General features: G+C 42.6%; 1 protein-coding gene across 6 annotated transcripts in view; it reads right to left on the bottom strand.

Moving 5' to 3' along the window:
- Window positions 1–27,627, bottom strand: part of tlk2 (tousled-like kinase 2) — a 146,240-nt gene that overhangs the window by 43,162 nt on the left and 75,451 nt on the right. For all 6 annotated transcript variants that reach the window (XM_078529826.1, XM_078529828.1, XM_078529830.1 and 3 more), the window contains 5 exons: window positions 15,368–15,478; window positions 12,073–12,209; window positions 6,726–6,878; window positions 5,948–6,014; window positions 4,619–4,716 (listed from right to left, as the gene is read on the bottom strand). In XM_078529826.1, coding sequence (XP_078385952.1) covers window positions 4,619–4,716; window positions 5,948–6,014; window positions 6,726–6,878; window positions 12,073–12,209; window positions 15,368–15,478 — 566 coding nt within the window. The remainder of the gene's footprint in view (window positions 1–4,618; window positions 4,717–5,947; window positions 6,015–6,725; window positions 6,879–12,072; window positions 12,210–15,367; window positions 15,479–27,627) is intronic.

The following is a 27,627-nucleotide window of genomic DNA, read 5'->3' as shown; positions in this document are numbered from 1 at the left end:
TTGCAACCATGCTGCTACTGTCCCTTTATTTCATGGTTTTAACTTTGCTGACAAGCCTGTTTGGTGACACTTTAACAAACACCTTTAGCAAGACTATGTACACCACATCAACCCTGACAGTTGCTTTGTCAAAAAACACAATCTAGCTAGTTAAACAAGACTTGCCTTTAACAAATCTCTGCTGGCTTTCCCTAATTAAACCATGTTTGTCCAAAAGTAACTGTTAATTGTGTCCCTGATTATCATTTCTAAAAGCTTTCTCACCACTGAGGTTAAACTGACTGGCCTATAGCTGCTGGGCTTATCCTTACATCCTGTTGTTTTGAATAATTGGGCAACATTTGCAATTCTCCAGTCCTCTGGCTCTCAAGTCCCTATCTAAGGAGGATTGGAAGATTATGGTCAGAGTATTTGCAATTTACACCCTGCCTTCCCTCAGGATCCTCGGATGCATCTGATCCAGTCTGGTCAACTTTCAGCATAACCAGCCTTTCTAACACCTTCTATTTATCGATTGTTAGCTCAACCAGTGTCTCAATTATCTCCTCTGTCACTATGACTTTGGCAGCATTTTCATCCTTGGCAAAGACAGCTGCAAAGTACTAGTCATGCCCGCTGCCTCCATGCATAAATCCCCTTTTTGGTGCCTAATTGGCCCCACCCCTCCTTTTAGTATCCTTTTACTATTTATATGCCTAAAGAGGACTTTTGGACTCCCTCTTATGTTTGTTATCTACAAATCTTCTTTCACACTCTTTCTTTGCCTTTCTTATTTCTTTCTTTCACTTCCCCTCTGAACTTTCTATATTCGGCCTGGTTCTCATTTGTATTACCAACCTGACATCTGTCATACAGGTCCTTTTTCAACTTCATTTTCCTTTCCAAATCTCTATCTCTTTCATCATCCAGGGAGCTCTAGCGTTGTTTGTCCTATCATTGCCCCACTTGGGAATGTACCTCGACTGTAGCCAAACCAGCTCTTCTTTAAAGGCAGCCTACTGTTCCATTACAGTTTTGCCTGCCAATCTTTCACTCCAACTTACTTTGGCCAGAACCATTCTCACCTTACTGAAATTGGCCATCTTCCAATTAATTATTTTTACTCTGGGTTGTTGCTTGTCCTTTACCATAGCCTAAACCTTATGATACAATGATCACTGTCCCGCCTAAAATGTTCCCCTACCGACACTAGATTCACCTCATTCCTAAGAACCAGATCCAGAAACGGCTCCTTCTTTGTTGAGTTGAAAACATATTGATGTAGAAAATTCTCCTGAACAAGCTTGAGAAATTCGACCCCTCCCTGCCCATAATGCTATTGCTATCTCAGTCTATATTAGGATAATTAAAGCCTCCCCATTATAACTACTATAGTTTTTGCAACTAATTTCCATGCAAAATTGTTCCTTTACATCTTTCCTGGCGGCCTACAGAATACACCCAGTCATGTAATGGTACCTCTACTGTTTCCTAGCTCTAACCAAATAGATTCTGTCCATGACCTATCCTCCCTTTCCAGCATTGCAATATTACGCCTAAACAGTACTGCCATCCCTCCTCCTTTCTTTCCTTCCTTCTCGTTCCAGAACACCCTGAATCCTGGAATATTTAATATCCAGTCCCGCCCTTCCTTGAGCCAGGTCTCCACTATTGTCAGAACATCATACTCCCATGTGAACATCTGCACTTGCAGCTCACCAATCTTACTTATCATGCTTTGTGCATTTACTTATAAGCACAGTAAAAACTAATTTAGACTATATTGCATTCCCTCTTACTCTGACCCCATTTAATACCATACTATTTTTTACTCTGCTGCTATATGTCCACATCGATTCTAATAAGATTTTGACAAGGTCCCACATGACAGACTGGTCAAAAGAGTAAAAGCCCTCGGGACCCAAGGGAGAATGGCTAATTTGATCCAAAATTGGCTTAATGACAGGAAGCAAAGGGTTGACAGGTGTCTTTGTGACTGGAAGGTTGTTACAAGCAGGGTTCTGCAGGACTCACTACTACTACTCCCTTGTTTTTGTAGTTTGTATTAATGATTTAGACTCATGATAAAGGTGCAGATGATTCAAAAATTGGCAAGTGGTTGACAAAAAGGAGGAAAGCTTTAGACTGCAGCAAGATATAGACGGTCTGGTCAATTGGGCAGAAAGTGTAAAATGGATTTCAATCTGGAGAAGTACGAGGTAACACATTTTGGGAGGTACGACATGGCAAGGAAATACACAATAGACGTGAGGATACCGAGCAGTGTGGAAGAACAGTGTATGTCCATGGATTCTATAGATAGCAGGACAGGTTGATATGGTGGTTAAAAAGGCATATAGTGGGCTTTCCTTTATTAGCCGAGCATAGAAAATAAAAGCAGGGAGATCATGCTAGAACACTAGTTAGGCTGCAGCTAGAATACGGCTTATAGTTCTGGCCACCCCATTACAGGAAAGATGCAATTGATCTGTAGAAGGTGTAGAGGACGTTTACAAAGATGTTGCTAGGACTCAAAAATTTGAGGAAAGACTGGATACGTTGTTTTCCTCGGAACAGAGGAGGCCGAGGGATTACTTAATTGAGGTGCACAAAATTATGAGAGGCTGAGAGAGAATAAATAGCAACAACCTAATTACTTTAGCAGAGGGGTCCAAAACAAAGATTTAAAGTAACTGGCAGAAGCATGAGGGTGGTAGGGACCTGGAAGTCACTGCATGAAAGGGTGGTAGAGGCAGAAACTCTCAGAACATTTAAAAAGCAAAAGCGCTTGGATGTCTAGTGAAGATCCATGATCTGCAGCGCTACAGGCCTAGGGTAGAATGTTTATCTTGTGGGGCGGGTTGGCCCGGGAACTGCTTAGCAACGGTCCATCGACCGTGATCAGGCCCCAACCGCGATTTCAGGCTGGATGGCCAATTAATCGCCACCCAGTGTGAAATGCCTGCTGATAACCTCAGCGCTGCCTGGGTGGGGGCGGGAGGAGTGCAAGCGCTGACGTGTATGCATCCGCACGGGTGCGCTCATTGAAAGTTCCCTGAAGGCACAGAGCTGCCTCAGGGAGCTGAAGATTTTTAACATTAAAAATGAAGATTTCAAAAATAAGGAAAACATGTCTCTGCTCATGGGACTCCGTCACATGAGTGGGGACATGTCGAAAATTTTTATTGTTTTTTTAAAATCACTGTTCAAAACCTCACCCCGCCCGCGAATGAGGTTTTGCAAAAAAAAAAGCAAAGGCTGCTTGGCCTATTTGTCCGCCCTCCAACCGTAAGCTGGAAGGGCAGGGAAAATTTCACTTTAATTAATTGGTTAATGGGCTTAACATCCCTCTTAATTGTTGGCGGGTGCTGTCGACTCCCGCGCATGCCCACTGACCGAAATATCGCGCAATTGCGCGATGACGTTGGGACACTCGCCCGACGTCATCATGCGCTATTTCACGCTCGTCCATGTCAGGTGTGCACCCCAAGTCGAGCTGAAAATCCTGCCCCTAGTGCAGGACGGTGGAATTAAGCAGAGTATCTCCTCGTCGACTGAGAGGCCGAATAGCCTCCTCCTGTGCCACAAAATTTCTGCAGTTTATATCATTTCTGTCCTTCCAAATCTTTGTGCACTTTGTTTTGCCTTTTCAATGTTAGATCCTGGTTTGCACCCCGCTGGCAAGTTAGCTTAAACCCTCCCCAATAGCACTAGCAAACCGCCTCGCAAAGACATTGGTCTCGACCCTGTTGAGCTGCAAACTGTTTAGCCTATACAGGTCCTACCTCCCCAAAACTAGCCCAATGTCCAAGGAATCTAAAGTTACTCCTTTATTATCTTGCTACTAACAACACTGAGGGAGCACGTTCACAATGGCTATAGCAATTCACCACCAACTTCTCACGGGCAACTAGGGTTGGCAATAAATGCCGGTCTCGCTAATGACACCCATGCCCCAAGATAAATCAAATTAAGTAAACTGGACATTCAGATCAGGGTATGTATGGTGCTTTCATTTTTTAAAGAAGAGGAACGTGTGATGAGAACATTTTTTTTTAGTCTTGATGGGAATCAAAAGAGGGATAAAAGATCAAAAAGAAACTTCACAGTTGAACCTAAACTCAAGGCAAGAGGAAAGTCAGCAAGTCAAGAGTGAAACAAGTGAAAGTTACCTCTGCTTCCCAAACTTTTTCTTGGTGTGACCCCATTTTAATGCCCCAGACTTTCTATCGTCCCAGGATGAAAACTTGGGGGTACAAGAGTTGTTGAGTGGATGGGGTGGACAGGGGCGGGGGAAAACACGCCTTCATCTACTGATAGGGGAGGGGTTGGTTGAGCCTGGTAGGAAGTGCTTAAACAGGGTTTTCTTTACAAAGAACACTTATCTATTCACTGGGTATTTTTGCAGCAGCGATTAGGACTCAAAGATCTGTCCGTTATGCGATGCCCACCGTTGGAAAAAACTGAGAACTTAAGAGCTTTGCAGCTGTCAGCATACAGTCCGAGTTCAACAGTAGCCATTGCTGCACTGGAGCTCATGACCCCAAAATCTTGTCTTGTGACCCCGCCGTGGGTCACGACCCACAGTTTAGGAAGCCCTGCCATAAAGTACATACTTCGAGAGACACTGATAACTTACTGTGAATTATCTTCATTGTGTATCCTCTTCAGTTCCCTTATGTGTAAATTGCGTACTCTTTCCAACCGCTCTAGCTCTGCCTGTATCTCAGCCTCCTCCTGCACAAGGAAAAGGAAGAATGAAAAGACACCATCTAAGCAAACTATGCCCCAAAATCAGACAGAACAACATAACCTACACTTAACACAGCAACAGTAGTCAAAAGGTACAAATACATTTAAAATTTTCTAGTAATTTGAAAGTGATTATTGTATCTAGCATTTGAAAAAAAATCCATAATGTCCATTACACCAGATATTAACTGCATAGCACTCAACCAAATCCAATTAAGCTGAGTCAGCCGGATTGAAGATATCTACACAAGCCGCTAAAACACGACAGCATGCCAGTAGCAAAAGAACTGCTCCTGCAGTAACTTGTCAAATGGCATATTTGCATATAAACATATAAAACCGACTGGCAAGAAAAGGCTAGCTAATCCATTAATCCGGCCCCACAAACAATGGCTGACCATCACTAGTTAAATTCAAGGTCCAGTGTGGCACTGAGCCGCATGGACCAGAAAGTCCCATGTTTGATATGCAGAGTTAACTCGAACAGACAGCAGCAGTGGTGCTGCAATTCCCAGCTGTGCTGGAAAAGTTTGCGTATGTGGCAGCAGTGAGGACAGGAGCAAGGTGCTGGTCACATTCACCATTCAGACTCACTCATGTAGACAGGCCACTTGGCTGAAGTACCAGAGGTCCTGCCGTTACAAGGGGAACAGTACTCCAGTAAGATTCAGCACCTTCAGCACAGGAGAGAAAAGGATAAAGTTCTCTGTGCAGAACATCTTGCTCAAATATCCTTTGTGAAGTGCCGTACATGGTTTCTAATATTGCTGTCCCTGGTGAAGTTACTTCACTCCCTGGTACTCGAGTCTAAGCAGACCAATACTTTATCCAACAGGACTCAAACATTTTGGTGGGACCAGGACAGTGTGTTTAGGGCAGTGTTTGAATTACACGTTGATTTTCAAACTTTTCTATGCTAAAGATCCCTTGTAAAGCACTGGCGTACTCCCAGAAACACAATGAAAATATTAACACACTTCCAGAGATCCCTGTCCCAACTTCTAAAATACGCATCAGATTTCACCTTCTCCAAATAAAAACAGCTGTTCATTGCAGAAAATTTAAATCAGGATAAAGCAACAAAGGAGAAAGAGAGAGGGGAAAAATAAACAAATCAAATGAATGGCTGAATCTGCCTTGGAAGCAGAGATCCTCTTACAGACCCCAGTTTGGCATAGATCACAATCCTCTGGCACAGGAAGAAGGTTCAACAAACCTTTTTTAAATGTCCTAATCTTAGTTTGAAGATTTCTTCCTGTTCATGGTATTCTGCTAAAGTCAAGCTGCAAAAAAGGAAAACAAACAGGTTATCATATTTCTGCTGAGGTTAACCACGGCATCACGAGTTACAGCACAACCTTGAGAGTTTTGCACTGAACGTTTAATTCATCTCATTCAAGTTTTAAAAACCAGAAGCATTAATTTTGTAAACTTCAAAGGTTTGGTGAAGTGCATTGCATCTTAGACTTGGATTTATTCAAACTGAACTGGCCGATGGCGCTTTGCCGCAAACAAGGTTTCCGTTTCCATCTCAATCTGAAAGACAGCACCTCTGACAGTGCCACACTCCTTCCACACTGCTCCGGTAGATGGTAGTTGCTCGAGAAATTACTTTAAACCTATTTTTGGTAAATATCTAATGTTTCAATCAAGTCACCTCTTAATCTTCTAACCTCTAGCGGATACAAGCCTTACCTGTCCAACCTTTCTTCATAAGACAACCCGTCCATAAGTTTAAGCAACTTAAGTTACAACTACTTTTTCCCATTACCAAAGAACTGGGGTCCCTGATATCCATTCCTTATTATCCTTTATAATCAGATATATTTACAGAACAAAGGTTTCAGCATGAAGTGCAGACTCTGAATGCTGTCGGGCAAATAGAGCAAATGTGGAACCGGTGAAAGATCATTAAAAGAGACCAAAAGGCTCAATCAATTGACTGCATAACTAAATAGTCACTTTAAGGTCAATTTGCTTGTAACCTGACTCACGTCTCATTTTCTGCTCCATTTGCTTTGTTTTTCCTCTGTTTTTGCTCATTATTTGTAGGCAGCATCTGACACATGGCTGCTGGTTTCCGTTTTGCTAACAGCTTCCTCTGTCGCTCAATCTCCTCTCGCTGGGTGTTTATCCGCTCCTGTTGCCTGCATGACAATCATAAAAGAATTTTAAAAGGTGAATTTGAGACTGTGGGAGAGCTCCTTGGCAAGGGAAAGTGAGGGGTGGGGGTCTGCTGAAATGATCCAACTGTGTTAATGCATTTTTATGGGACAGCAACAAAAAGCAGCGCACATGCTCTAAAACTGCAACACAAAGTAGTTTAAAAATGTATTTGTCCATGGTATGTGGACGTTGTTGGCTAGAGCAGCATTTCTGTCCATCTCCAATTACCCTCGGGAAGGTGCTGTTGGTGGTGAACTGCCCTTTTAGAGCCATGGCAGTCCTGGTGGTGTAAGTACTCCCACATTGCTGTTAGGTAGCAACTTCAAGGATTTTCATCCAGTGACAGTGAAGGAACAGTGATATTGTTCCAAGTCAGGATGTTGTGTGACTTGGGAGGGCAACATGCAAGGGGTGCTGCCCCTTATTCTTTTAGGTGGTAGAGGTTGCAGGTTTGGAAGGTGCTGTGGAAGTAGCATTGACCAGTTACTGCAGTGCATCTTGTATATCGTACACACTGTTGTCACCTGGCACCAGTGGTAAAGAGAGTCAATGTTTTAAGGTGGGTGATAGGTACCAGTCAAGCTGGCTGCTTTTACCTGGATGGGGTTGAGATTCTAAAGTATTGTCCGAGCTGCACTCATCCAGGCAGTTGGGCCTGACTTGTGCGATGGAGATGGTCAACAAGCTTCACCCAGCCTCTGATCTGTTCTTGCTGCACATTATTTAATGTGGCCGGGTCCAGTAAAGTTGTATCAAACCATCTATCAAAAATTCTAAAAGTGAAACTGGATAGACCACCCAACATTAACCCAGGCACAGCCCATGGGTAAGAGTGACTGCACTGACCCTGTCCCCGCCCCCACTCAAGATGTTGTGGGTGGGGGATTCAGTAATAATATTGCAGTTGAATGTCACGGGGAGGTGGCTGGATTCTCTCGTTAGAAGTGGCCATTGCCCAACGCTTGTGAGGCACGGCTGTTACTTGTGACGTGGTGGTCCATGCCTGAATGTGGTTCAGGTCTTGCTGCACGTGGGCACGGACTGCTTCATCATCTGAGGAGTTGTGAATGGAACTGAACACTGTGTAATCATCAGTGAACATTCCCACCTCTGACCATAGGATGGAGAGAAGGTCTTTGATGAAGCAGCTGTAGGTGCTTGGGTCTAGGACACAACCCTGAGGAATTCCTGCAGGGATTGAGGTGACTGGCCTCCAACAAGCACAACCATCTTCACCTGTGCTGGGTATGACTCCAACCAGTGGAGAATTTTTCCCTATTCCCAGTGACTTCAATTTTACTTGGGCTCTTGATGCCACATTCTATCTAATGTTGTCTTGATTCAAGGGCAGTCACTCTCACCCATGGGCTGTGCCTAGGTTAATGCTGGGTGGTCTATCCAGTTTTACTTTTAGAATTTTTGATCGGTGGTTTGATACAACTGACTGACTTGCTAGGTCATTTCAGAGGGTTGTGTAGCAGCAGTTTAAAATTGCAAATGCTACTGGACATCCATACAATAAACATCCCCACCCCCCCTCCCTCCACACACACAAACACAATTATCTGACCGACAGGCTGGAGTTTCCATCTATCATGGTTCCTGTTTAAAAATTCACACTACATAAAAATCAACAGGGTGGCTTCATACAACCTTATCATCTGCTGCTCCATAAATCATGGGGTTGATTGGGAATAGGGGTCCAGTTTCTATCTACTGTACACACTATTGTGATTCGCCTTCCTAAAGGTTTCCCCCCACCCAAAAAGATTTTTTTTGTTTCAGTTCTTCTCTCTCTTAAGTTATTGATTTTCACTGGTTTGCAAAATGCTTGTTCCATATTAATCAGGTCCTCTCTTATATTGAGTTTCAATATCTTTACCATTCTCCTTCCTACATGTGCATTTCTGTAGCAGCTTTCCTTTCTTATCCTGTTGGTTTTCGGCTCACTTGGGTTTTTATTCACGGAGAGTACATGCAAAAATATCTTTGATGACTTGTTTACGTTACCATTTTCCAATAATTTTTTGAAAACCATTTGAACTTTCAATACAAATAAGATGCTGATACATCGAAATACAGAAAACCAATTTCTCTCATCATCACGCTCTCCATTCGCAAGTGCTCATCTGCCCAGTGGAACTTCTGGGTAGCTACAGACTTTTAATTCACAATCTGATCTGATAGTCATCTTGCAGCCATGTCTCTGTAATGGCTAAGATTGGAATCTGAATATTCAAGGGTACATGACATTTAGGAAGGACAGGAAGCTTGGATAAGGTGGAGGGGTAGCTCTGTTAGTTAAGGATGACATTGGTACAATAGAGAAAGATGGCCTTTGTTCTGGAAATCAAGATGTAGAATCATTTTGGGTAGAGATGAGAAATAATAAAGGTAAGAAGTCACTTGTAGGAGTGGTTTATAAGTTCCCCTAACAGTAACCACACTGTAGGATGGGGTATACAGGAAAAGATGTGAGTTTATGAGACAGGTCCAGCAATAATCATCTATATATAGATTGGACCAAATCAAATTGGAAAAGGTAGCCTGATGATGAGTTTATAGGGTGTTTTCAGGACAGTTTCTTAGAGCAGCACATTCAGAGCCAACCAGATTAATTAATAAACTCATTGCGAAGGTGCCCCTAGGTAGCAGTGGTCATAATATGATTGAATTTCACATTCAGTATTAGGGAGAGAAGAATGGATCTAAGAGCAGTGTGTTTTAAATTTAAATAAGGGCAATTACGAGGGCATGAAGACAGAGCTAGCTAAAATTTTCTGGGAAATTAAGTTAAGGGATAGGTTAGTAGAGATGCACCGGCAGATATTTAAGGAGATATTTCAGAATACTTGGAAAAGATAGAGTCTTTCTTTCTCACTAGAATGAAAGGGAAGGACTCTGTAGCCTAACTAAGGTAGTTAAACATAGCATCAAATTGAAAGAAAAAGCGTATAATTCCACAAAGATGAGCGTCAGGTCAGAAGATTGGACAGAATACAAAGAACAGCAAAGAACGACTAAAATTAATAAGCAGGGAGAAATTAGAATACAAGAGATAACTTGCTAGAAATATAAAAACACTAAGAATTTCTACAGGTATTTGAAAAAGAAAAAAGTAAAGTGAGCATTGTTCCCTAGAGATTGAGAATGAGGAATTAATAATGGAACTTAAGGAAATGTTGGATAAACTGAACAGGTATTTTATGCCTGTCTTCACCACAGAGGATACAAACAACATCCCAGACATAGGCATAAATCAGGAGGTGAAAGGGAGGGAGGAACTCAAAACAATTGCAATCAGCAAGGAAAAGGTACTGAGAAAATTATTAGAATTAAAAGCTGACAATCCACATGTCTTGATGGACCTCATCTGAGATCCTAAAAGGAGTAGCTGCTGAGATAAAAGATGCATTGGCTTTAATTTTCAAAATTCCCTCAATTCTGGAAAGGTCCCATCAGTTTGGGAAAGAGCATGTGTGACTATTCTATTGAAGAAAGAAGGGAGACAGGAAGCAGGAAACAACAGGCCAGTTAGCTTAACACCTGACATAGGGAAACAACAGGCCAGAATTTATTATCAAGGTTTTAGCGGGGCACTTAGAAAATCTCAATGCAATCAGGCAGAGTCAACATGCTTTTGTGAAAGCGAAATCATGTTTGACTACTTTATTGGAGTTCTTTGAAGAAGTAACAAGCAATATAGATAAAGGGGAACCTGTGGATGTGTTGTACTTCGATTTCCAGAAGCATCTGACAAGGTGCCACATCAAGGCTTCCTACACAAAATAAGAGCTTGTGGTGTAGGGGGGGTAACTATTAGCATGGATAGAGGATTGGTTAGCTAACAGGAAAGAGAGATTAGACATAAATGGATCATTTTCAGGTTGGCAAGATTTGACGAGTGGAGTGCCACAGGGATCAATGCTGAGGCCTCAACTATTTACAATTTATATCAAATGACTTGGATGAAGGGACCGAATGTATGATCACTAAATTTGCTGATGACACAAAGATATGTAGGAAAGTAAATTGTGAAGAGGACATAGGAGTCTGTAAAAGGGTATAGATAGATTAAGTGAGTGGGTAATAATTTGGCAGATGGCATATAATGTGGGAAAATGTGAACTTGTCAACTTTGGCAGGAAGAATAGAAAAGCAGCTTATTATTTAAACTGAAATAAATTGTAGAATTCTGAGGTACAGAGGGATCTGGGTGACCTGGTACAGGAATCACAAAAGAGTAGCATGGAGGTACAGCAAGTGGTTAGGAAGGCAAGTGGAATGGAATTCAAAATGTTTCGCTACAGTTGTACAGGGCATTGATGAGACCACATCTAGAGTACTGCGTACAGTTTTGTTCTCCTTATTTAAGAAGGGATATAACTGTGTTAGAAGCAGTTCAGAGAGGGTTCACTCAACTGATGTCTGGGATGGAGAGGGGGGGGGTGTTATCTTATGAGGCAAGGTTGGGCAGGCTGGGCCTGTATCCATTGGAGTTCAGAAGAATGAGAGATGACCTAATTGAAACATAAAAGATCCTGAGGGGACTCGACAGGGTGGATGCTGAAAGGATGTTTTCCCTTGTGGGAGAGACTAGAACTAGGGGACACAATTTGAACAACAAGGGATCCCCCATTCAAGACACAGATGAGAAGAAACCTTTTCTCTCAGAGGGTCTGAAACTTCGGAACTCTTTCCCAGAGAGCAGTGGAGACAGGGTCATGGGATATTTTTAAGGCAGAGATAGATAGATTTTTGACTAACAAGGGAGTCAAAGGTTATCGGGGATAGGCGGGAATGTAGAGTTGAGGCCACAATTAGATCAGTCATGATCTTACTGAATTGTGGAGCAGGCCTGAAAGGCTGATTGCCCTACTCCTAATTTGTATGTACATACAAAATGATATTGGGGGTTAACATTATTCTCCTTTACCCAGGCAGTAATCTGGCAGAGCGGACCCCACTCCTGCGGGAGAACTCGCCCGATTTTCCTTCCATTCTGATCAATGTGATGAAAATCGGGCAGGTTCAAGAAGGGACGGGCACCACTCTGCCAAGGCAGTGAAGACAAAAATTACCGCCATTTTGCGATGAGCTGCGAGGAGCAGGAATGTTAAAGTGAGCACAGTCCCATTGCCACACTTTGGCCATAGCTCAACCGTCAGTACTTACTTAATGAGATTCTGAAACGCGTAGCCATCTGTCCATTGCTCAGTGAAGGAGGCTCCATGCCGGACTGTGGTGAAGTGTCCTAGTCGCAGACGGTCCTGCATACTTTTGTCTCGACAGGCAAGCTTCTCTTGTTTTGACTGAACAGGGAAAAAAAAATTATAACAGATTTACAAAAAGTGAGAAAACACAATTAGCCAGCTAACCCTCACTCCTTGTATTGTTGTGTTCACAACGAGTGACATCCTGTGGTCACGAAGTTCAAAAGGCTGAAGAGCATAGGCAATTTTGAGCATCCGGTTATTTAAATATTCTCTAATCCCTCTCCCATTTGTCTCTCAAGGTTTCCCCAGGCTCGTGGCATCCGGTGACTGACAATACAGACTGGTTAACTCCTTCGACCACTGAGCACTAGGAGAGGCAAAGAACACCCAGCCAGGAGCTCAGCAGCTAAAACCTGCCGCCAACCCCCCTCCGCCCCCACTTCTGGTCAGTTTATAGTATACCCAGCACTCCCAACAACACACTCCTGAAAGCCAGCGGAGTGACAGAAGTGAGACATCTAAAATAATCAAAGTCCAACTTTGAATGTAAGAACAGAGAATAGCATTTGCAAAGACACGTGTGATACAAAAATTGTCACCCTGTACAAAAACAAAGAAACAAAGTGACTGCAATAATTACTGAGGTGTATCCTTGTTAAGTATTGTGGGGAAGGTCTTTGCACCCAGTGCTCTGATCAGATTGCAGACCCTGCCTGGAATCATGCATCGACCCAGAGTCTCAGTGTGGCTTCAAGTGCTGACAGGTCAACAGCTGATATGATTTTCTCACTTGGCAGTTACAAGTGCCGCAAACAGCGCAGACCACTTCACATCGCTTTCACAGACCTCGCCAAGGCCTTCGACCTCGTCAGCAGAGGCAGGCTCTTTAAACGGATGTGAAAAGTAGGCTGCCCGCCCGGACTCCTGGGCTTCATTTCTTCTTTCCATGAGGACATGCGGTTTCATCATTTACAATGGAGCATCATCGGACACTTTCAAGGTCAACAGCTCTCGAATGTAGGGCTGTGTCCTGGTGCCAACTCTCTTTGGCATATTTTTCTCCATGTTGCTCTTTGGATACTTTCGACCACTCAATTGAGGGTTTCTACCTGCACACCAGAGCCAACGGCAAGCCAAGACCAAAGTGCGTAATGTCCTAGTCCGTGAGTTGCTATTGGATGGCGATGCCGTGCTCGCATTCCATACTCGAAATTCACTTGCAACAGCTTGTAGGTCGGTTCTCCAGGGCTTGCAAGGAGTTTGGACTGACAAATCAGCGGCAGGAAGACCAAGGTTATGGGCTGGGACCTAGAGACTCCACCTTCCATCAACACTGATAATCTCACTCTGGGAGTCATTGTCAGCTTCACATACCTTTGGATCGACAAATTCCCGCAACCTGAGTCCTGATGCTGAAGTCAGCACCAGGATTGCCAAGGCCGCAGCTGTCATGTCAAGTTGAGAAGTCTAGTGGGGATCAAAAGCAAACTAAGTGAAAATACAAAGCTTCGTGTGTACCAGGCTTGTATTCGCACCACCCTCCTTTAGAGTAGCGAGGCATGGACAAGCCAAGAAAAGCAGCTGAACAGCTATCACTTCCTCTGCCTCAGGCAAACGCTGGGCAACTCCTGGCAAGAGAAAGTGGCAAATATGGAAATACACAGAGTGCAGGGATCCCCGACATGTTTGCCCTCGAGTCAACCGCAACGTGGTGGCTGGGGCATGGGCATGTGAACCGAATGGATGATGGGCACAGCCCCAAAGACATGCTCTAGGGCGAGTTTGCTATCGGCGCGAGACTAACAGGTCACCCATGTTTGTGTTGGCAAGCAAGACTTCAAGTTTATCGGCATCGGAGTCGCTGCATGGGAATTCCTTGTTGTTGACCGGAGTGCCTGGAGACAAGCAGTCAGGGAGGGTGTGGAAAACGAGGTCGACAAAAGAAATGACCAGATGGCGGAGGAGAGCGCCTGCCAGGAGGAAAAAGCATCAGGTGACCTCGGGCCAACGCTATTCATCTGTGCCAGTTGCAGATGGGATCGCCACTCACGAATCGGCGTCTCCAGCTAAAATAGATGATGTTCAATACAGAAGTGACATACACCCTGGGCACAGTCCGTTGTCTCATGAGATGGACAGATGCCAATAATAATAGTCATTTTTTAAAATTTGAAAGTTCTGCTTGATGCCATGATCTGGGTTGTGCATTCGAACCGGCTACCTCTTGGGAAATGGAAGTGCCTCATTTACATTGTGAGTCAGCTGCATGAATGAGAAGATGTAAAATATGGTTATATATGCCACTCCCTCTTGTGCTGGTTTCCTATCAACTTACCAAATGAAACTGAAGAACTCTATCCCAAAATACTTACGTATTCATTATTAGTATCACATAATGAAATAGCAGCTTGCAAGTTTGACACCAACTCCCTAATCAATCACTAAAAATAGCAATACTTATGCCTGTAATTTAATATCTCATTCCAGCTATTGATGCTTTGCAGATGGCAACCAACCTGATTTGGAGAGGGGGGGGTGGTAAGAGACAGCTTCTGCCAGGGGGAGGGCACTGATCAACAACCCTCAGTATGTGCAATAATCTCCATTTAAACTGAAGGAAAAATGGAACAAAATAATTCCCTCACTCAATACACAAGCCATATGCAAGAGGATGGTATTGGAAGCACTTCTTATTTTTGCTATGAGGTTAGCCTCCGGCCTTTCTTTCTTGACCCCACTGTTTTCAGTGGAACTGTTGTAGAAAGAAAGCAATAATGAAAGACTTGTACTTTATATATATTGTTTTTAACAATCTCAGGACGCCCCAAAGCGTTTTACAGTCAATGAAATACTTTCAAAAGAATTGTGGCAGTCAACTTTTGCAGAGCAAGTTCCCACAAACAGCAATGTTGATAATGACCTGAAAATCCGTTTCTTCGTGATGTTGACTTGGGAGATAAATATTGGACAAGATACCTTGGAGAACGCCCTGCCCTTCTTTGAAATTGTACCATGGGATCTTTTACATCCACCCAAGAGAGCTGACAGGGCATTGATGATGGCATTAAAGCAGTCTAGCATTGAGTGAGACCCTGCTGGGAAAACAGAAGCTTCTAAAACAAAGTCAATCAAAATTCTCCTACGGCCAATGTGTTCTTTAAAATAGGAAAGTACTCTGGATACAAAGAATTCTCCCTATATTTCCTGTGCAGCAGTGCTTTCAATGATCACTCTCAAATTAATAGCAATCGTACCTTTTCTATTAGTAGCTTTTTGCTCATTGTCACACATTTATTTAACCGTTCTTTATATCTTTCAAGCATTTTCTGTTGCTCATCTATTTGTCGTCTTAAATCACAATTTGTCTGAAATAGAAAGAAAGAAAGTCAATGAGCCACTGCTACACTTACAACATAGTACAACAGCATCTGTTGTTATTGACAATGCCCATGCTGCCTTTAAGATTAACGACAAATAAACAGCATGTCTAACCATTTACCACAATAAAAGGCGCTATATAAATCCAAGTTCTTGTTGATGAAATGGCCTCAGGGGAAAAAAAATTGCTGCCTTTCAGTTTCAATTTCCTAACTTCGAGGCCCTGTAGGGAAAGTTCTGGTACTATAAATTAAAAAATAGTGCACTGCGGCCAAAATGTTCTGTTTGGTGTTGTTACTTCAACACCTGGAATAGTCCATTCTTTATAAACGACTCAACTGCTGGTAAAAAAAAAACACCAGTCAGAAACTCTAGGTTCAAATGCCCGCTGCTGTACAGTCTGACCCTGCACCACAGAAATAGCTTTCACCACGAACATCCAAAGAAGTATTTCAGCTTTTCACACCATGTGCGGTTGGGATACAACTCCACACAGGATGCTGTGGAAGCCACAGAATTCTTTAACAAAGGGAGGCTTTAGATGGCACAGCAAATTAGACACTGGCCTTTCAGCTTTGGGACCCATCTTCATATCTAGCACACAATGGGATGACAGCCTCTTCTCTGTTGGCTGGAAGCATCCTATAATTATTAAAGTATGGGGCTGCCTCAACCCAGTTCCACAGCAAACCAACCAGTAACTGGCATGGGGAGGGCTGGCAATCCCAGAAGTCACTTGTAGATGACTTGTGAAGTGGAAAAGTGTATTCAGAATTTGAAACGCAGGCACATAGTTGGGAAAAGGATAGGGGAAGCTTTATGTTGCAGACGCCTTTACTTGCAAATGACTTGGTCGCCCTCCACGTTATTTGGAAACGTACACATTGTGATGCACCATGTATCAAAACTGCATGGTACAGGCTGAATGGAGCAGCAGTTCTTTTCCTGCCCCATTGTTTTTTGCACGTTCATCTAAACCATAGCCCAATAATGCTTTCTGCTTCAGGCTGACATTTAAGTAGAAGAGAACAATATCAATTTCAAGCACCAACTAACCTCACTTTTGAGGAATATAAAATTCACCACAGAACAATCAAAAAAAATGAAAGATTTATTAAAAATATATCTCTTCTCTTCTTTCTGCTTCTCCCACCTTACCTGGGGTCACCACAATGCTGGTTGATCACCCTTCTCCACCTCCTCCTGCCTGGCACCCAATTCCTCTTCCGATCCTGTGTTAAGTCTCTCGCCACCGCATCTTCCCATCTGCCCTGAGGACGGCCTCTTCACCTTCTTCCTGCTAGTCCCATCTCCATTACTCACCTTACCACATTTCCACTCTCTATCTCTCTCTCTCTCTCTCCACAACAGGTAATCACACCATTTCAATCTCTTCTTGGCTACTTTCTTCGACGCCCCCACAATCTTCATTAACCCCCCCTGATGTGCTGGTTCCTGATTCTGTCCCTTCTTGTTGTTTCACACACACCCATCTCGGCATCTGCACCTCATTAATATCCAGTCATTTGTTCCTCTCTTCTTGATGTTGCCCAAGCTTCTTAGGATTTTTCCCTTTCAGTTTCAGTGATATTATCACAAAACTCCACTACCCTCCTTCCAATTCTTTTAATATAAAAATAAAATCTCTTCTCCACCTTCCAAATAATAAATGACAAAATGTTTTCCAAAAAGTTCACCACTGCACTTATTAAAGTGGAAGATTTTCTGACAAACGCCCCCCACCCCGAAATAGATTTCCAAATGTGTTTTGCAAAAGTTCTGTGTTTGTTTTTACAATTAGGAACATTTTTTTCAGAAACAGGAAGGAGAGGCAAACCTTTCCCAGTGGGATCATTCACAGGATGGTACTGACAAACGTATGATTATTTCCCTATCTTAGTTCGTGGCATACGATTCTGGAAAGCTTAGTCAATAAAGCTAACCTAAAAGAACCATGTGCACAAAAAGAATAAAAACTCAGCGTATCAAAGAATCTCAGTTTACGTTTTACTGAAGGTGGACTCCCACTATGAGTGGTTTTACATGTAGTGCTTACATTCCCATATATACTGTATTAGGTATCCAGATTGTAACAGGATGAACTTATCATCTTTTGTGTAAATGCTGGCCACACACTTTAGCCCAATCTTGAGTTGATGGTCTCACTCTGACTGTCGGCATGTTCAATTTCTTTTGGCACGCAGCCAGGAGGCGCTGTATCACTTTAGCTCAAATGCAGAGGGTTCATGGGCAGAGTGCTAGTTGCTCAGAACAGTCGAGCCATTCATATTTCATGTGCAAATTTAATTCTCCAGCTGTTACTGGCCTTGCAGTGGCTCAAACTTCAGACTGCCATTTCCATAAGTTACTATATACACTGATGTGGTTGGCAAGGGTTTGCATCGCTGAAACAAAATGCTAGGAAATCTCTAGACTCCTTACTGTTTTGATCTTCGTCACTGGGGAAGTTTACATGCATTCCAGTACACTTTCTTTTGTAGGATAAAAGAGTCCATAATTAATCAACCTTTGGACTAAAGTCAGCTTCATTTCCATGTTTAAAAAGGCAGCTCATTTCATAAACAGGACACGTCAGGATTGGGCTGCACAACAACAGGCTTCTTTTTGTCTCCCTGCTCATGTGGCTGTTCACCAAGTTGGGAAATGGCCCATTTTCCCTCCACTGCCCAATGAGCACACACTCCCAGTTTTAAAGGCCATCTCTTGCTCATATAAATACTATCGGAGGGCAGTTAATTCCTGAGGTGTGGATGTTGCTTCTCTGAGACACACACACACACACACACACACCCCATTCCCCCGCAACCAACATATATCCCACCCACCACTCCCCTACATGCCCCAACACACATGCCCCAACACACAGGCACAGACACCATCCCTCAATAAATTATTGTGCTGTCACAGTACTTCATGTGTTTCTTCTTCCCCTCACCCAGCTTTTCACAAGGCTAATTTAGAACCTGCAATGGTGTTGGTTTACATTCCATTTGGCTTTTTAAATTCTCAGGAGGGCATTAGCTTTTAAGTCATCTTTTACATGTAATTGAATTTTTCAAGAATTTGAATTAAGCAACAGAAAAAACGCAAAGCAAGAATTTAGTGCAAATAACAGCTTAAACCGATCATAATTTGCACTAAGACCTGGGTAAAGAGTAGGCTGCACTCTACTCGATTAGTTATGGAGTGTGTCCATCATTAGATGTGACATCTAAAAAAAGAAAATGAGCTAATCAGCTTCAATATCCTACTCTTTCATCTCCTCCTTACCTCAAATACAAGGTCACTCAATTAAGTTGCAAATTTATGACCATATCAGGATTAGTGTTAAATAGGAACATATCGGACAGAAAGACCACTTACAGTCCACCCGGCCAGCTCAAGTATCACATACTATTTCTGTAGTTATTTGTTTCAGTAAGGGCTAGGACAATAGAAAGGTAGAGCAAGCAACTTTTCATAAAGGAATTAGCTCTATTCACTTTTTCGCCAAATGGTAGTGAAACAATTTATGCAACACTTGCCAAACAAAGCAGCAAGATTATACATAAAATAAAGACTCTCTCTAGCAGAACATCCAATATCAACAGAAACAAATGCAACCTGTGCAAAGATGACCAATTTATGGGTAAAGTGTCAGTGACTACATCTGTGACGGGGACAAGAGAGACCCAATTAAAAAAAAGTTTACGCTTATTTTTGGTGTTACACTTTTGGGTGGCACATGTTGTGGAGAAGGTGGGATTCCAGTCCACCTTAACTGGAGTCCAATAGAAGCACTTGTAGGTCTTGGATATAATTAAATAGACAATACTTAAAAAATTACATCATCATTCTTAATTACCCTAAAGGAAAATGAGATTGTAGGTTTTTGGAAGAGTGTTAACTTTCTCTCTCCCTGAAATTGACAGCTTTCTAGTACCTCATCCATTTGGCCACTATTCAGGTCAATCTAGTCAGGGAACACTGACAAGTATTGGACCAAGACAGGCACCCCGGCTACCCATGCCTGACAACACACATCTTCCAATAGTGATTCCTGGATATTAGCCAGCATTGGAACTCTTTGGGCGATTTTCAACCCCAACTTCATGGCAAAGGCCAGTGGAACTCCTCCTGGTGAAATGGAAAAAAGCAACTTCCAGCCACTTCCCAAGTTAAAGATGTTTGACATCGCGGTGAAATCAATTTTTTGACGAATTTTTGTGTGTGTGTTTTTTTTTAAGTTAGCATCTGTGGGAGTGACCCTTGGTTGACTGGAGACTAACACTTAAGTCACGGAATGTACCAAGTTGGTACATATGACTCTGCATCAGGGCAGGGGGGTGCTGAACCCTGCTGGGAGATACCATGGGTCAGTTGAAGGGTCAGTGAGCAGTAGTTAGTGAACAGGTCCCGGAGCTGAAGGAGAGGAGACTCTGCTCCGTGCAGCTGAAACGTTGCCATTAGTTCCATGCTGCTGACGGGCCCAGAGGCCCCAGAAGCCATTGGTAGCTCCATGCTGCTAAGAACTGTGGCTTAGGGGAGCCCAGTATCAGTTGTTGGCAGCCGTGTGGTTGATAAACTGGGACCGTGCATACGTTTAGATGCTGGAATGTAGCCTGGCCAACACAGGGAGGGGGCACAGTCTCGGTCAGAGGTCAGCCCAACTGGAAAAGAAGCCCAAGGAGGCTGGACCTGGGAGCAGGTTGGGTTAGGATTGTACCCGTGGAACTCTATTCAGGTAGAGTAGAGCTGCTGTTGGCTGGGGATTGGGCTAGCTCTCTGAAAGAGAGGAGCTGAAATCCCTCAGAAGGAAGAAAGAGTTATAAAGAATTTTTGTGATTCACTGATGTCTGAGTGGGTTGCTGAGAAAATTCAGGGGTCCGGTCTTGCTTGCGTCTGTTATTAAATGTGCAGTTTGTGGGGTGTTCGACCACAGTTTACCTGTTAATTCATGTTACCTGGACATTAGAGCATAAGATAGATAGTATTGACTGTTTGCTTTGTTAACTTGTGTACAGTAAAATTTCTTCTGCTTATTCAAAACTGTGGAATCTTGTGGCTTTCTGCTCTTAGTAAGTACCTGAGATTTCAAACCTTGCCTACTGCTAAAAGTTGCTGGTCCCTAACTGGATCATAACAAAACTTGCAGTTCTTGTCTGGGATTGTACAAAAATGTAGGGATCTGGTCTGTGACTGTGACAACATTTTCTGGCTGATTTACTTCAGAAACAATGATTGGAACATGAAAGGAGCATTATGGTATAAAACCACAGGCACTTTCCACTGACCTCCAATTCTGGCAAAAACATACAGGCCCTGAAATTGATGGGCAGACTGGAACTTGTGCTGCATCTTTTTGGCCCACCAGAAGAACCGGTGTGTTTTATCCAAAAGTTGTGTACTTGCTAAGAAAAAATCTCCACTTCAAACCCTTGTGATTGAATTCTAGTTTTTTTTTAAAGAAAAGGATTTCTACTGTTTGTGCCCTGCTGCATCTATTGGTTATTGAGTATTGTTCAACCAAACATGACCAGGTAGATTAATCGGTACACACATTTGTCTGTTATTCTAACTTCGGTAGGGATGAGAGAATACAGCGATTATCCCAGGCGTTCTTCACTTAAAGATATACACATTTAATGATTGATTGTTACCTCTGGGCTGATTAACAGGTACATGGCATGTGTAAGGATTCAGGTTTTACACATTAGGGACTCTGCCAGCATATGGAAAATGCTGTCCAAGTATGAATATGGAAAACTATCGTGAATAAGCCCAAAACTGCAGCTATGCCTCCTTCAGTTGCAGCTCTATTAGATAGAAATCTAACCTTGGAACGATAAAATTAGCTTAATTTTAGTGGTACTCTAACAGTGGACGTTCCTGACTCTGCTGCCATCTGGTGGAAGTGATGAATACAACAATTTGTTTGGAAAATTCAGTCTACATTAAACATTAAGCACCTACAACCCAAAACATATAAACTTAGCTTTATCCTTCAGGTGCCTATGAAATCATTATGTAGTTCCACTGCTTTCAGTTTTTAAATTTACTAGCTTGTGTACTCCTCCTTTCCCTTCCCACCATGACCACAAAAAAAAGAGAAGTTGAGCTTTCATTATTATTTTTCTTTTGAAGTAGTTAGGTTTTTAAATACTTCGCTGAACAAACCCTATAAAAGTATCCAAATTATTCAAAGCAGGCACATTCTGATAATTTGGTTCCTACCAGGTGGTTCTTATAAAAATGAAATTACCTGTTTTGGTCTCTCTTTCTATTGCACTTAGAGAACAGAGCCAAAGGTCAAATTTCCCATCATCTCTGTGTCAAACGACACATCCCACAGGGCAATGCTTTTACTGGGCAGTCTGATCTGAGGCACAGTGTCAATGCCCAGGCAGGCACGAACTGGAACATTGCAGCTGAATTTCTCCACAGCGCCTAGTTTAGAAAGCCTCTGACACCAAAAACTCGAGGTTACTCGGTCTCGCTTTTAAATATGCTCAGATCTCAAGAATCAGTTCATTTCTAGACCACGAGAGAAATGTGTGGATTTCAAAAGCCAAAAGCGGAATTGCGTAGCCACACAACCTACTCCTGGAGGGCAATAAATGACAGTCACATACCAATGATTTGTCTGTAAATTTAAGTGGGTGCTGTAGGTTGAATCAAAACACTGTGCATCAATGTACTCAGGCTCACACTTTGCCGTGGCTAAATATGTTAGTGAGAACTGCGACTGGGAACTGCCTTTGGAGGCCACTATCAGGGCAGTACTACCAGGTTCCTGTGGGATTGGTTATTCACCCGAATAAAGTTTGGGAGACAGAGATGGGAAGGTGGAGAAGATAAACGGGTCACATTCTCACCAGAAAAGCACAAAAAACACTTCATATGACTAATAGTTTTAGGACATGGATTTGATTCAGACTGTAGCAAGCTGAAATTTAAAATGACATTTTTTTTTTTAAAGCTGGAGTCAACCACATCCAATGACATTGAGAACAACAATATTAGGACAATGTTGCTTATCAAATAGAGACCTCGCTCTGAGCTGGCAATTGCCCTGGTGCTTTTGAACTTGAGCAACAACCGAATTAATTTATGACCAAATACAAGGACAAACCAGTTTCTGAGCAAGGAGGCAGTTAGATAACCCTCAAAATATTCAAGGGTAGAAAAAAGCAGGGAATGGTGAACTGCAGAAGGGCACATCCGGGAAATTAAAGAGTTTGGAATGAGATGTTAAACTTCAGCATGCTCAGGTTTAACAGGAGAGCACATCTCCCTCCAAGATCGGGACAAAATTCCTCTAACCACCCACATCGGTCCGTGTAAACTTTCCTTCGCCATTTTGTAAGGACTGGCAGCCAGCCATTAACTTGTGAATTACTTGCAGTTTTCTGTCATTCTGGTGATACGTAATCCATTGCTTGACAGAAGCGGGCGGGATCAGGCTGCAGCAGGAGCCTAAGGCATCTGCGACCTGAAGGAATTACATTGGTGCAACATATCTCTACTACAGGGTATCCAATTAACTTATCCAAAGGCCAAGTTGACAGCTGTAGTTGCACAACAGGGCCACACGGAGGCCTCCCCTCACTAGCATTACTTAGCAGCAATGTTTGTACAGAATTTGAACAGAGATTCAGTGAAATTTCCCCTCCCCAAAAATCCATGAGCGCTATGCTTACAAAACACTTGCTGCGGCTCCACACATCAATAAAGCAGATGGTGCAAACACAAGTACTGAATCGATGAGAGTTATAAATATATCAGCCAACCAACCTGATCCGCTTTAATGTTCACATTTTTTTTTAAACAATGTACAAGCTTTGAGGAACTGTATTCATTTGAATAGTCAGATAACCTACAATGTTAGAAGATGTTGTGTACTAAGCTGCGTACTTTTGCCATCTGATTCTCCATTTGTAGCAGCGAATGAGAAGCCATTTTATACCTTCTTCTTGCCACTTTAAACCTGTGAATTTGCACCATCTTCTCATGCATTTTGAAAGTTTGAGGCTTAAATTCAACTCCCAGACTTTTCACATTTACACTAGAACAAAGAAACTAACTGCTCAAATCTTGAAATAAGGTTGAGTCTTAGGTTGGCCCTATACTCACTGGAGTTTGGACGAATGAGAGGTGATCTTTTTGAAACATAAGATACTGAGGGGACTTGACAAGGTCGATGCTGAGAGGATGTTTCCCCTTGTGGGGGAATCTGGAACTAGGCAGCACAGTTTAAAATAAGTTTAAGACTGAGATGAGGAGGAATCTCTTCTCTCGGAAGATCGTTAATCTTTAAAATTCTCTACTCCAGAGAGCAGAGGAGGCTGGGTCATTAAGTGTATGGTCTGCTGATTTAAAAGGATGATTCCGCAATCTTCTGTGACCAATAGCATTGAGGGGAGGGCACATTAACAGCCCACAATTTCCCAGGCTACTCTCCCTATGGACGCTAGAATGCACAATGTGTCCTTATACCTAGCACTTCAAACTTACCCCAATATTACTTTAGGTATCAAAGCGATGCATTTTAAATAGCTCAGATGGTATACGACTTAGCCACATGAACCAGCTGGATCTCAGTTAGTCCCGAATCTATGCTGAACTTGGCTGTAGGACAAAGTTCAGTCCAGTGGAGGCATACAATTGAAAGTGCATGGGAAACAAAAAGGTTAAGGTCCACTTTTGAGTGTTTATGAAACGTTTGTCTTCTTTTCACAGCTAGGTTTGCTTCTGCAGCACGACGCCTGGAGATTTGTAATATCACCTTCAATAGTATGGGTCTTGGAGGTGAAATTAACCTTTTAATGACTACAAGGATGCAATCTGAAAATTCCAACTCAGAACATCTGAAATGTTCAAAGCTGTTATACACATTTGATTAGCAGAAGGGCTGTTAGCCACATAGACTGAGAAAGGGAAAATTGGGGTAACCAGTTGCTCTCGAGAACACAAGCAATAGGAGCAGGAATAGGTCATTCAGCCCATTGCACCCTCTCCGCCATTCAATAAGATCAAGACTGATCTGATCATGGCCCTAACTCCACTTTCCTGCCTTCCTCCCCATAACTCTTGTAGATCAAAAGTTTGTCTAGTTCACAGCCTTGAATATATTCAATGACTCAGCCTCAGCTGCTCTCTGGAGTGGAGAATTCCAAAGATTAACAACCCGCTGAAAGAAGAAATTCCTCCTCATCTCCATCTTAAATGGGAGACCATTATTTTTTTAAAATAAGTGCTCCACAGTTTTAGATTCCCCCACAAAGGGAGACATCCTCTCAGCATCTATCCTGTCAAGCGCCCTCAGAATATTATGTTTCAATAAGATCACCTCATTCTTCTAAACTCCAACCTGCTCAGCCTTTTCTGATAAGGCAACCCCTTCATCCCAGGAATCAGCCCAGTGAACCTTCACCGAACTGCTTCCAATGCAAGTATATCCCTGCTTAGATAAGGAGACCAAAGCTGTAAACTTGTTACTCTAGGTGCAGTCTCACCAACGGAAGTGGGGGGGGGGAGGGGAGGAAGAGAAGTTGGGGGGGGGGGGGGGGGGGGGGGGGAGAGAAGTGGGTGGGGGGGCGTTGTAGGGACAAGCAAGCAGTGATAGGAGCAGATAATCAAAAGATGTCACAGACAAAAGGAACAAAGACGTGTTAAAGATGGTGATATTATCTAAGAGAATGTGCTAATTAAGAATGGATGTGACATCTTTTGATTATCTGCTCCTATCACTGCTTGCTTGTCCCTACAACCACCCCACCGCTCAACTTCTCTCCCCCCACCCCCCACCTTAAACCAGCTTATATTTCACCCCTCTCCTAACTTTACTCAGTTCTGCGGAAGGGTCACGAGGACTCGAAACGTCAACTCTTTTCTTCTCCGCCGATGCTGCCAGACCTGCTGAGTTTTTCCAGGTAATTCTGTTTTTGTTTCCCTACTCTTATACTCCATCGCCCCTGCAATAAAGGCCAACATTCTATTTGTTTTACTAATTATCTGCTGTAGCTACATGCTATCTTTTTGTGATTCATGTACCAGGACACCCAGATTCCTGGTTCTACAGTCTCTCCTCATTTAAATAAATTTCTGCTTCTCTATTCTTCCTGCCAAAGTGGATAACCTCACATTTTCCCACATTACATTCCACCCGTCAGATTTCTGCCCACTCACTCAACCAAAGCTTATCCCTTTACAGGCTGTGTCCTCCTCACAATTTGCTTTCCTACATATCTTTGTATCGGCATCAAATTTGGTTACAACACAGTTGGTCCCTTCATCCAAGTCATTAATACAGATTGTAAATAGTTGAGGCCTCAGCACTATGATCCCTGTGACACTTCACTAGTTTGCTAACATGAAAATTAGCTATTCATCTTGACTGACTGTTTCTTGTTAGTGAGCTAATCCTCTATCCATGCTAACAAATCATCCCAACACCATGAGCTCATGGCACCTTATCAAATGCCTCTGGGAATCCAATTACTTCTACTGGTTCCCCTTTATCCACCCTGCTTGTTACACCCTCAAAAAAACACGAATAAGTTTGTTAAACATGATTTCCCTTTCACAAAACCATGACTCTGCCTAATTATATTATGATTATCCACATGTCCTGTTACTACTTCATTTAATAATGCATTCCAACATTTTTCCAATGACAGATGTTAGACTGCTGGACTATAACTTCCTGCTTTTGGACTGCTTCCTTTCTTGAAAAGTGGTGTTATTTTTGCAGTTTTCCAATCCACTGGGATACGAACATGCAAATTAGGAGCAGCAGACGGCCACTCAGTCCCTTGAGTCTGCTCCGCCAGATCATGGCTGATCTGATTGAACCTCAAGCCCACATTCCTGCCTACCCCCGATAACCTTTCACACGCTTGTTAATCAAGAATCTATCTAGCTCTGCCTTAAAAAATATTCAAAGACTCTGCTTCCTCTGCCTTTTCAGGAAGAGAGTTCCAGAGATGCACAACCCTCAGAAAAAAATTCTCCTCATCTCTGTCTTAAAAGAGTGATGCCTTATTTTTAAACAGTGACCCCTAGTTCTAGATTCTTCCACAAGAGGAAACATCCACTCCACATTCACCCTGTCAAGGCTCTTCAGGATCTTAAAGGTTTCAATCAAGTTGCCTCTTACTCTTCTAAATTCCAGTGGATACAGACCTAATCTGTCCGACCTTTCCTCATAAGTCAACCCGCCCATTCCTGTTATTAGTCAAGTAAACCTTCCCTGAACAACTTCTAAAGCATTTACATTTGTCCTTAAATAAGGTGACCAGTACTGTACACAATACTGCAGATGTGGTCTCACCAATGCCCTGTGCAACTGAAGCATAACCTCCCTACTTTTGTAATCAATTCCCCTCACAATAAATGATAACATTCTATCAGCTTTCCTAATTACCTGCTGTGCCTGCATACTAGTCTTTTGCGATTCATGAACTAGGACACCCAGGTCCCTCTGCAATCTCTCACCATTTAGATAATAAGCTTCTTTTTTATTCTTCCTGCCAATATAAACAACTTCACATTTGCTCACATTATACTCCATTTGCCAGACCTTGGCCCACTCACTTAAACTTCTACGTTGCTTTCTTGTTTCCTTATGTCCTCTTCACAATTTACTTTCCTGCCTATCTTTGTGCTGTCAGCAAATTTAGCAACTATAACTTTGGTCCCTTCATCCATGTTATTTATATATATAATGCAAAAAGTTGAGGCCCCAGCACCGATCCCTGTTGTACGCCACTCGTCACATCCTGCCAACCAGAAAAAGGCCCATTTATGCCAACTCTCCATTTCCCATTTGCTAGCCAATCATCTATCCATGTCAATATGTTACTCCCTACACCATGAGCTTTTATTTTCTGCAATAACCTTTAATGTGGTATTTTATCAAATGCCTTCTGGAAATCTAAATACAGTGCATCCACCTGTTCTCCTTTATCCACAGCACAAGTGGCTCCTCCAAAGAACTCCAATAAATTGGTTAAACATGATTTCCCTTCCACAAAACTATGTTGACTCTGCCTGATTGCCTTGAATTTTTCTAAGTGTCCTGCTATAGCATCTTTAATAATAGCTTCTAACATTTCCCTGTGACAGGAGTTAGGCT

This window comes from Cetorhinus maximus, chromosome 25 (assembly GCF_964194155.1).
Source record: "Cetorhinus maximus chromosome 25, sCetMax3.hap1.1, whole genome shotgun sequence".
Lineage (NCBI taxonomy): Eukaryota > Metazoa > Chordata > Chondrichthyes > Lamniformes > Cetorhinidae > Cetorhinus > Cetorhinus maximus.
The sequence above is the reverse complement of the archived record's forward strand: the minus strand, read 5'-3'. Positions and strand labels throughout refer to the sequence as shown.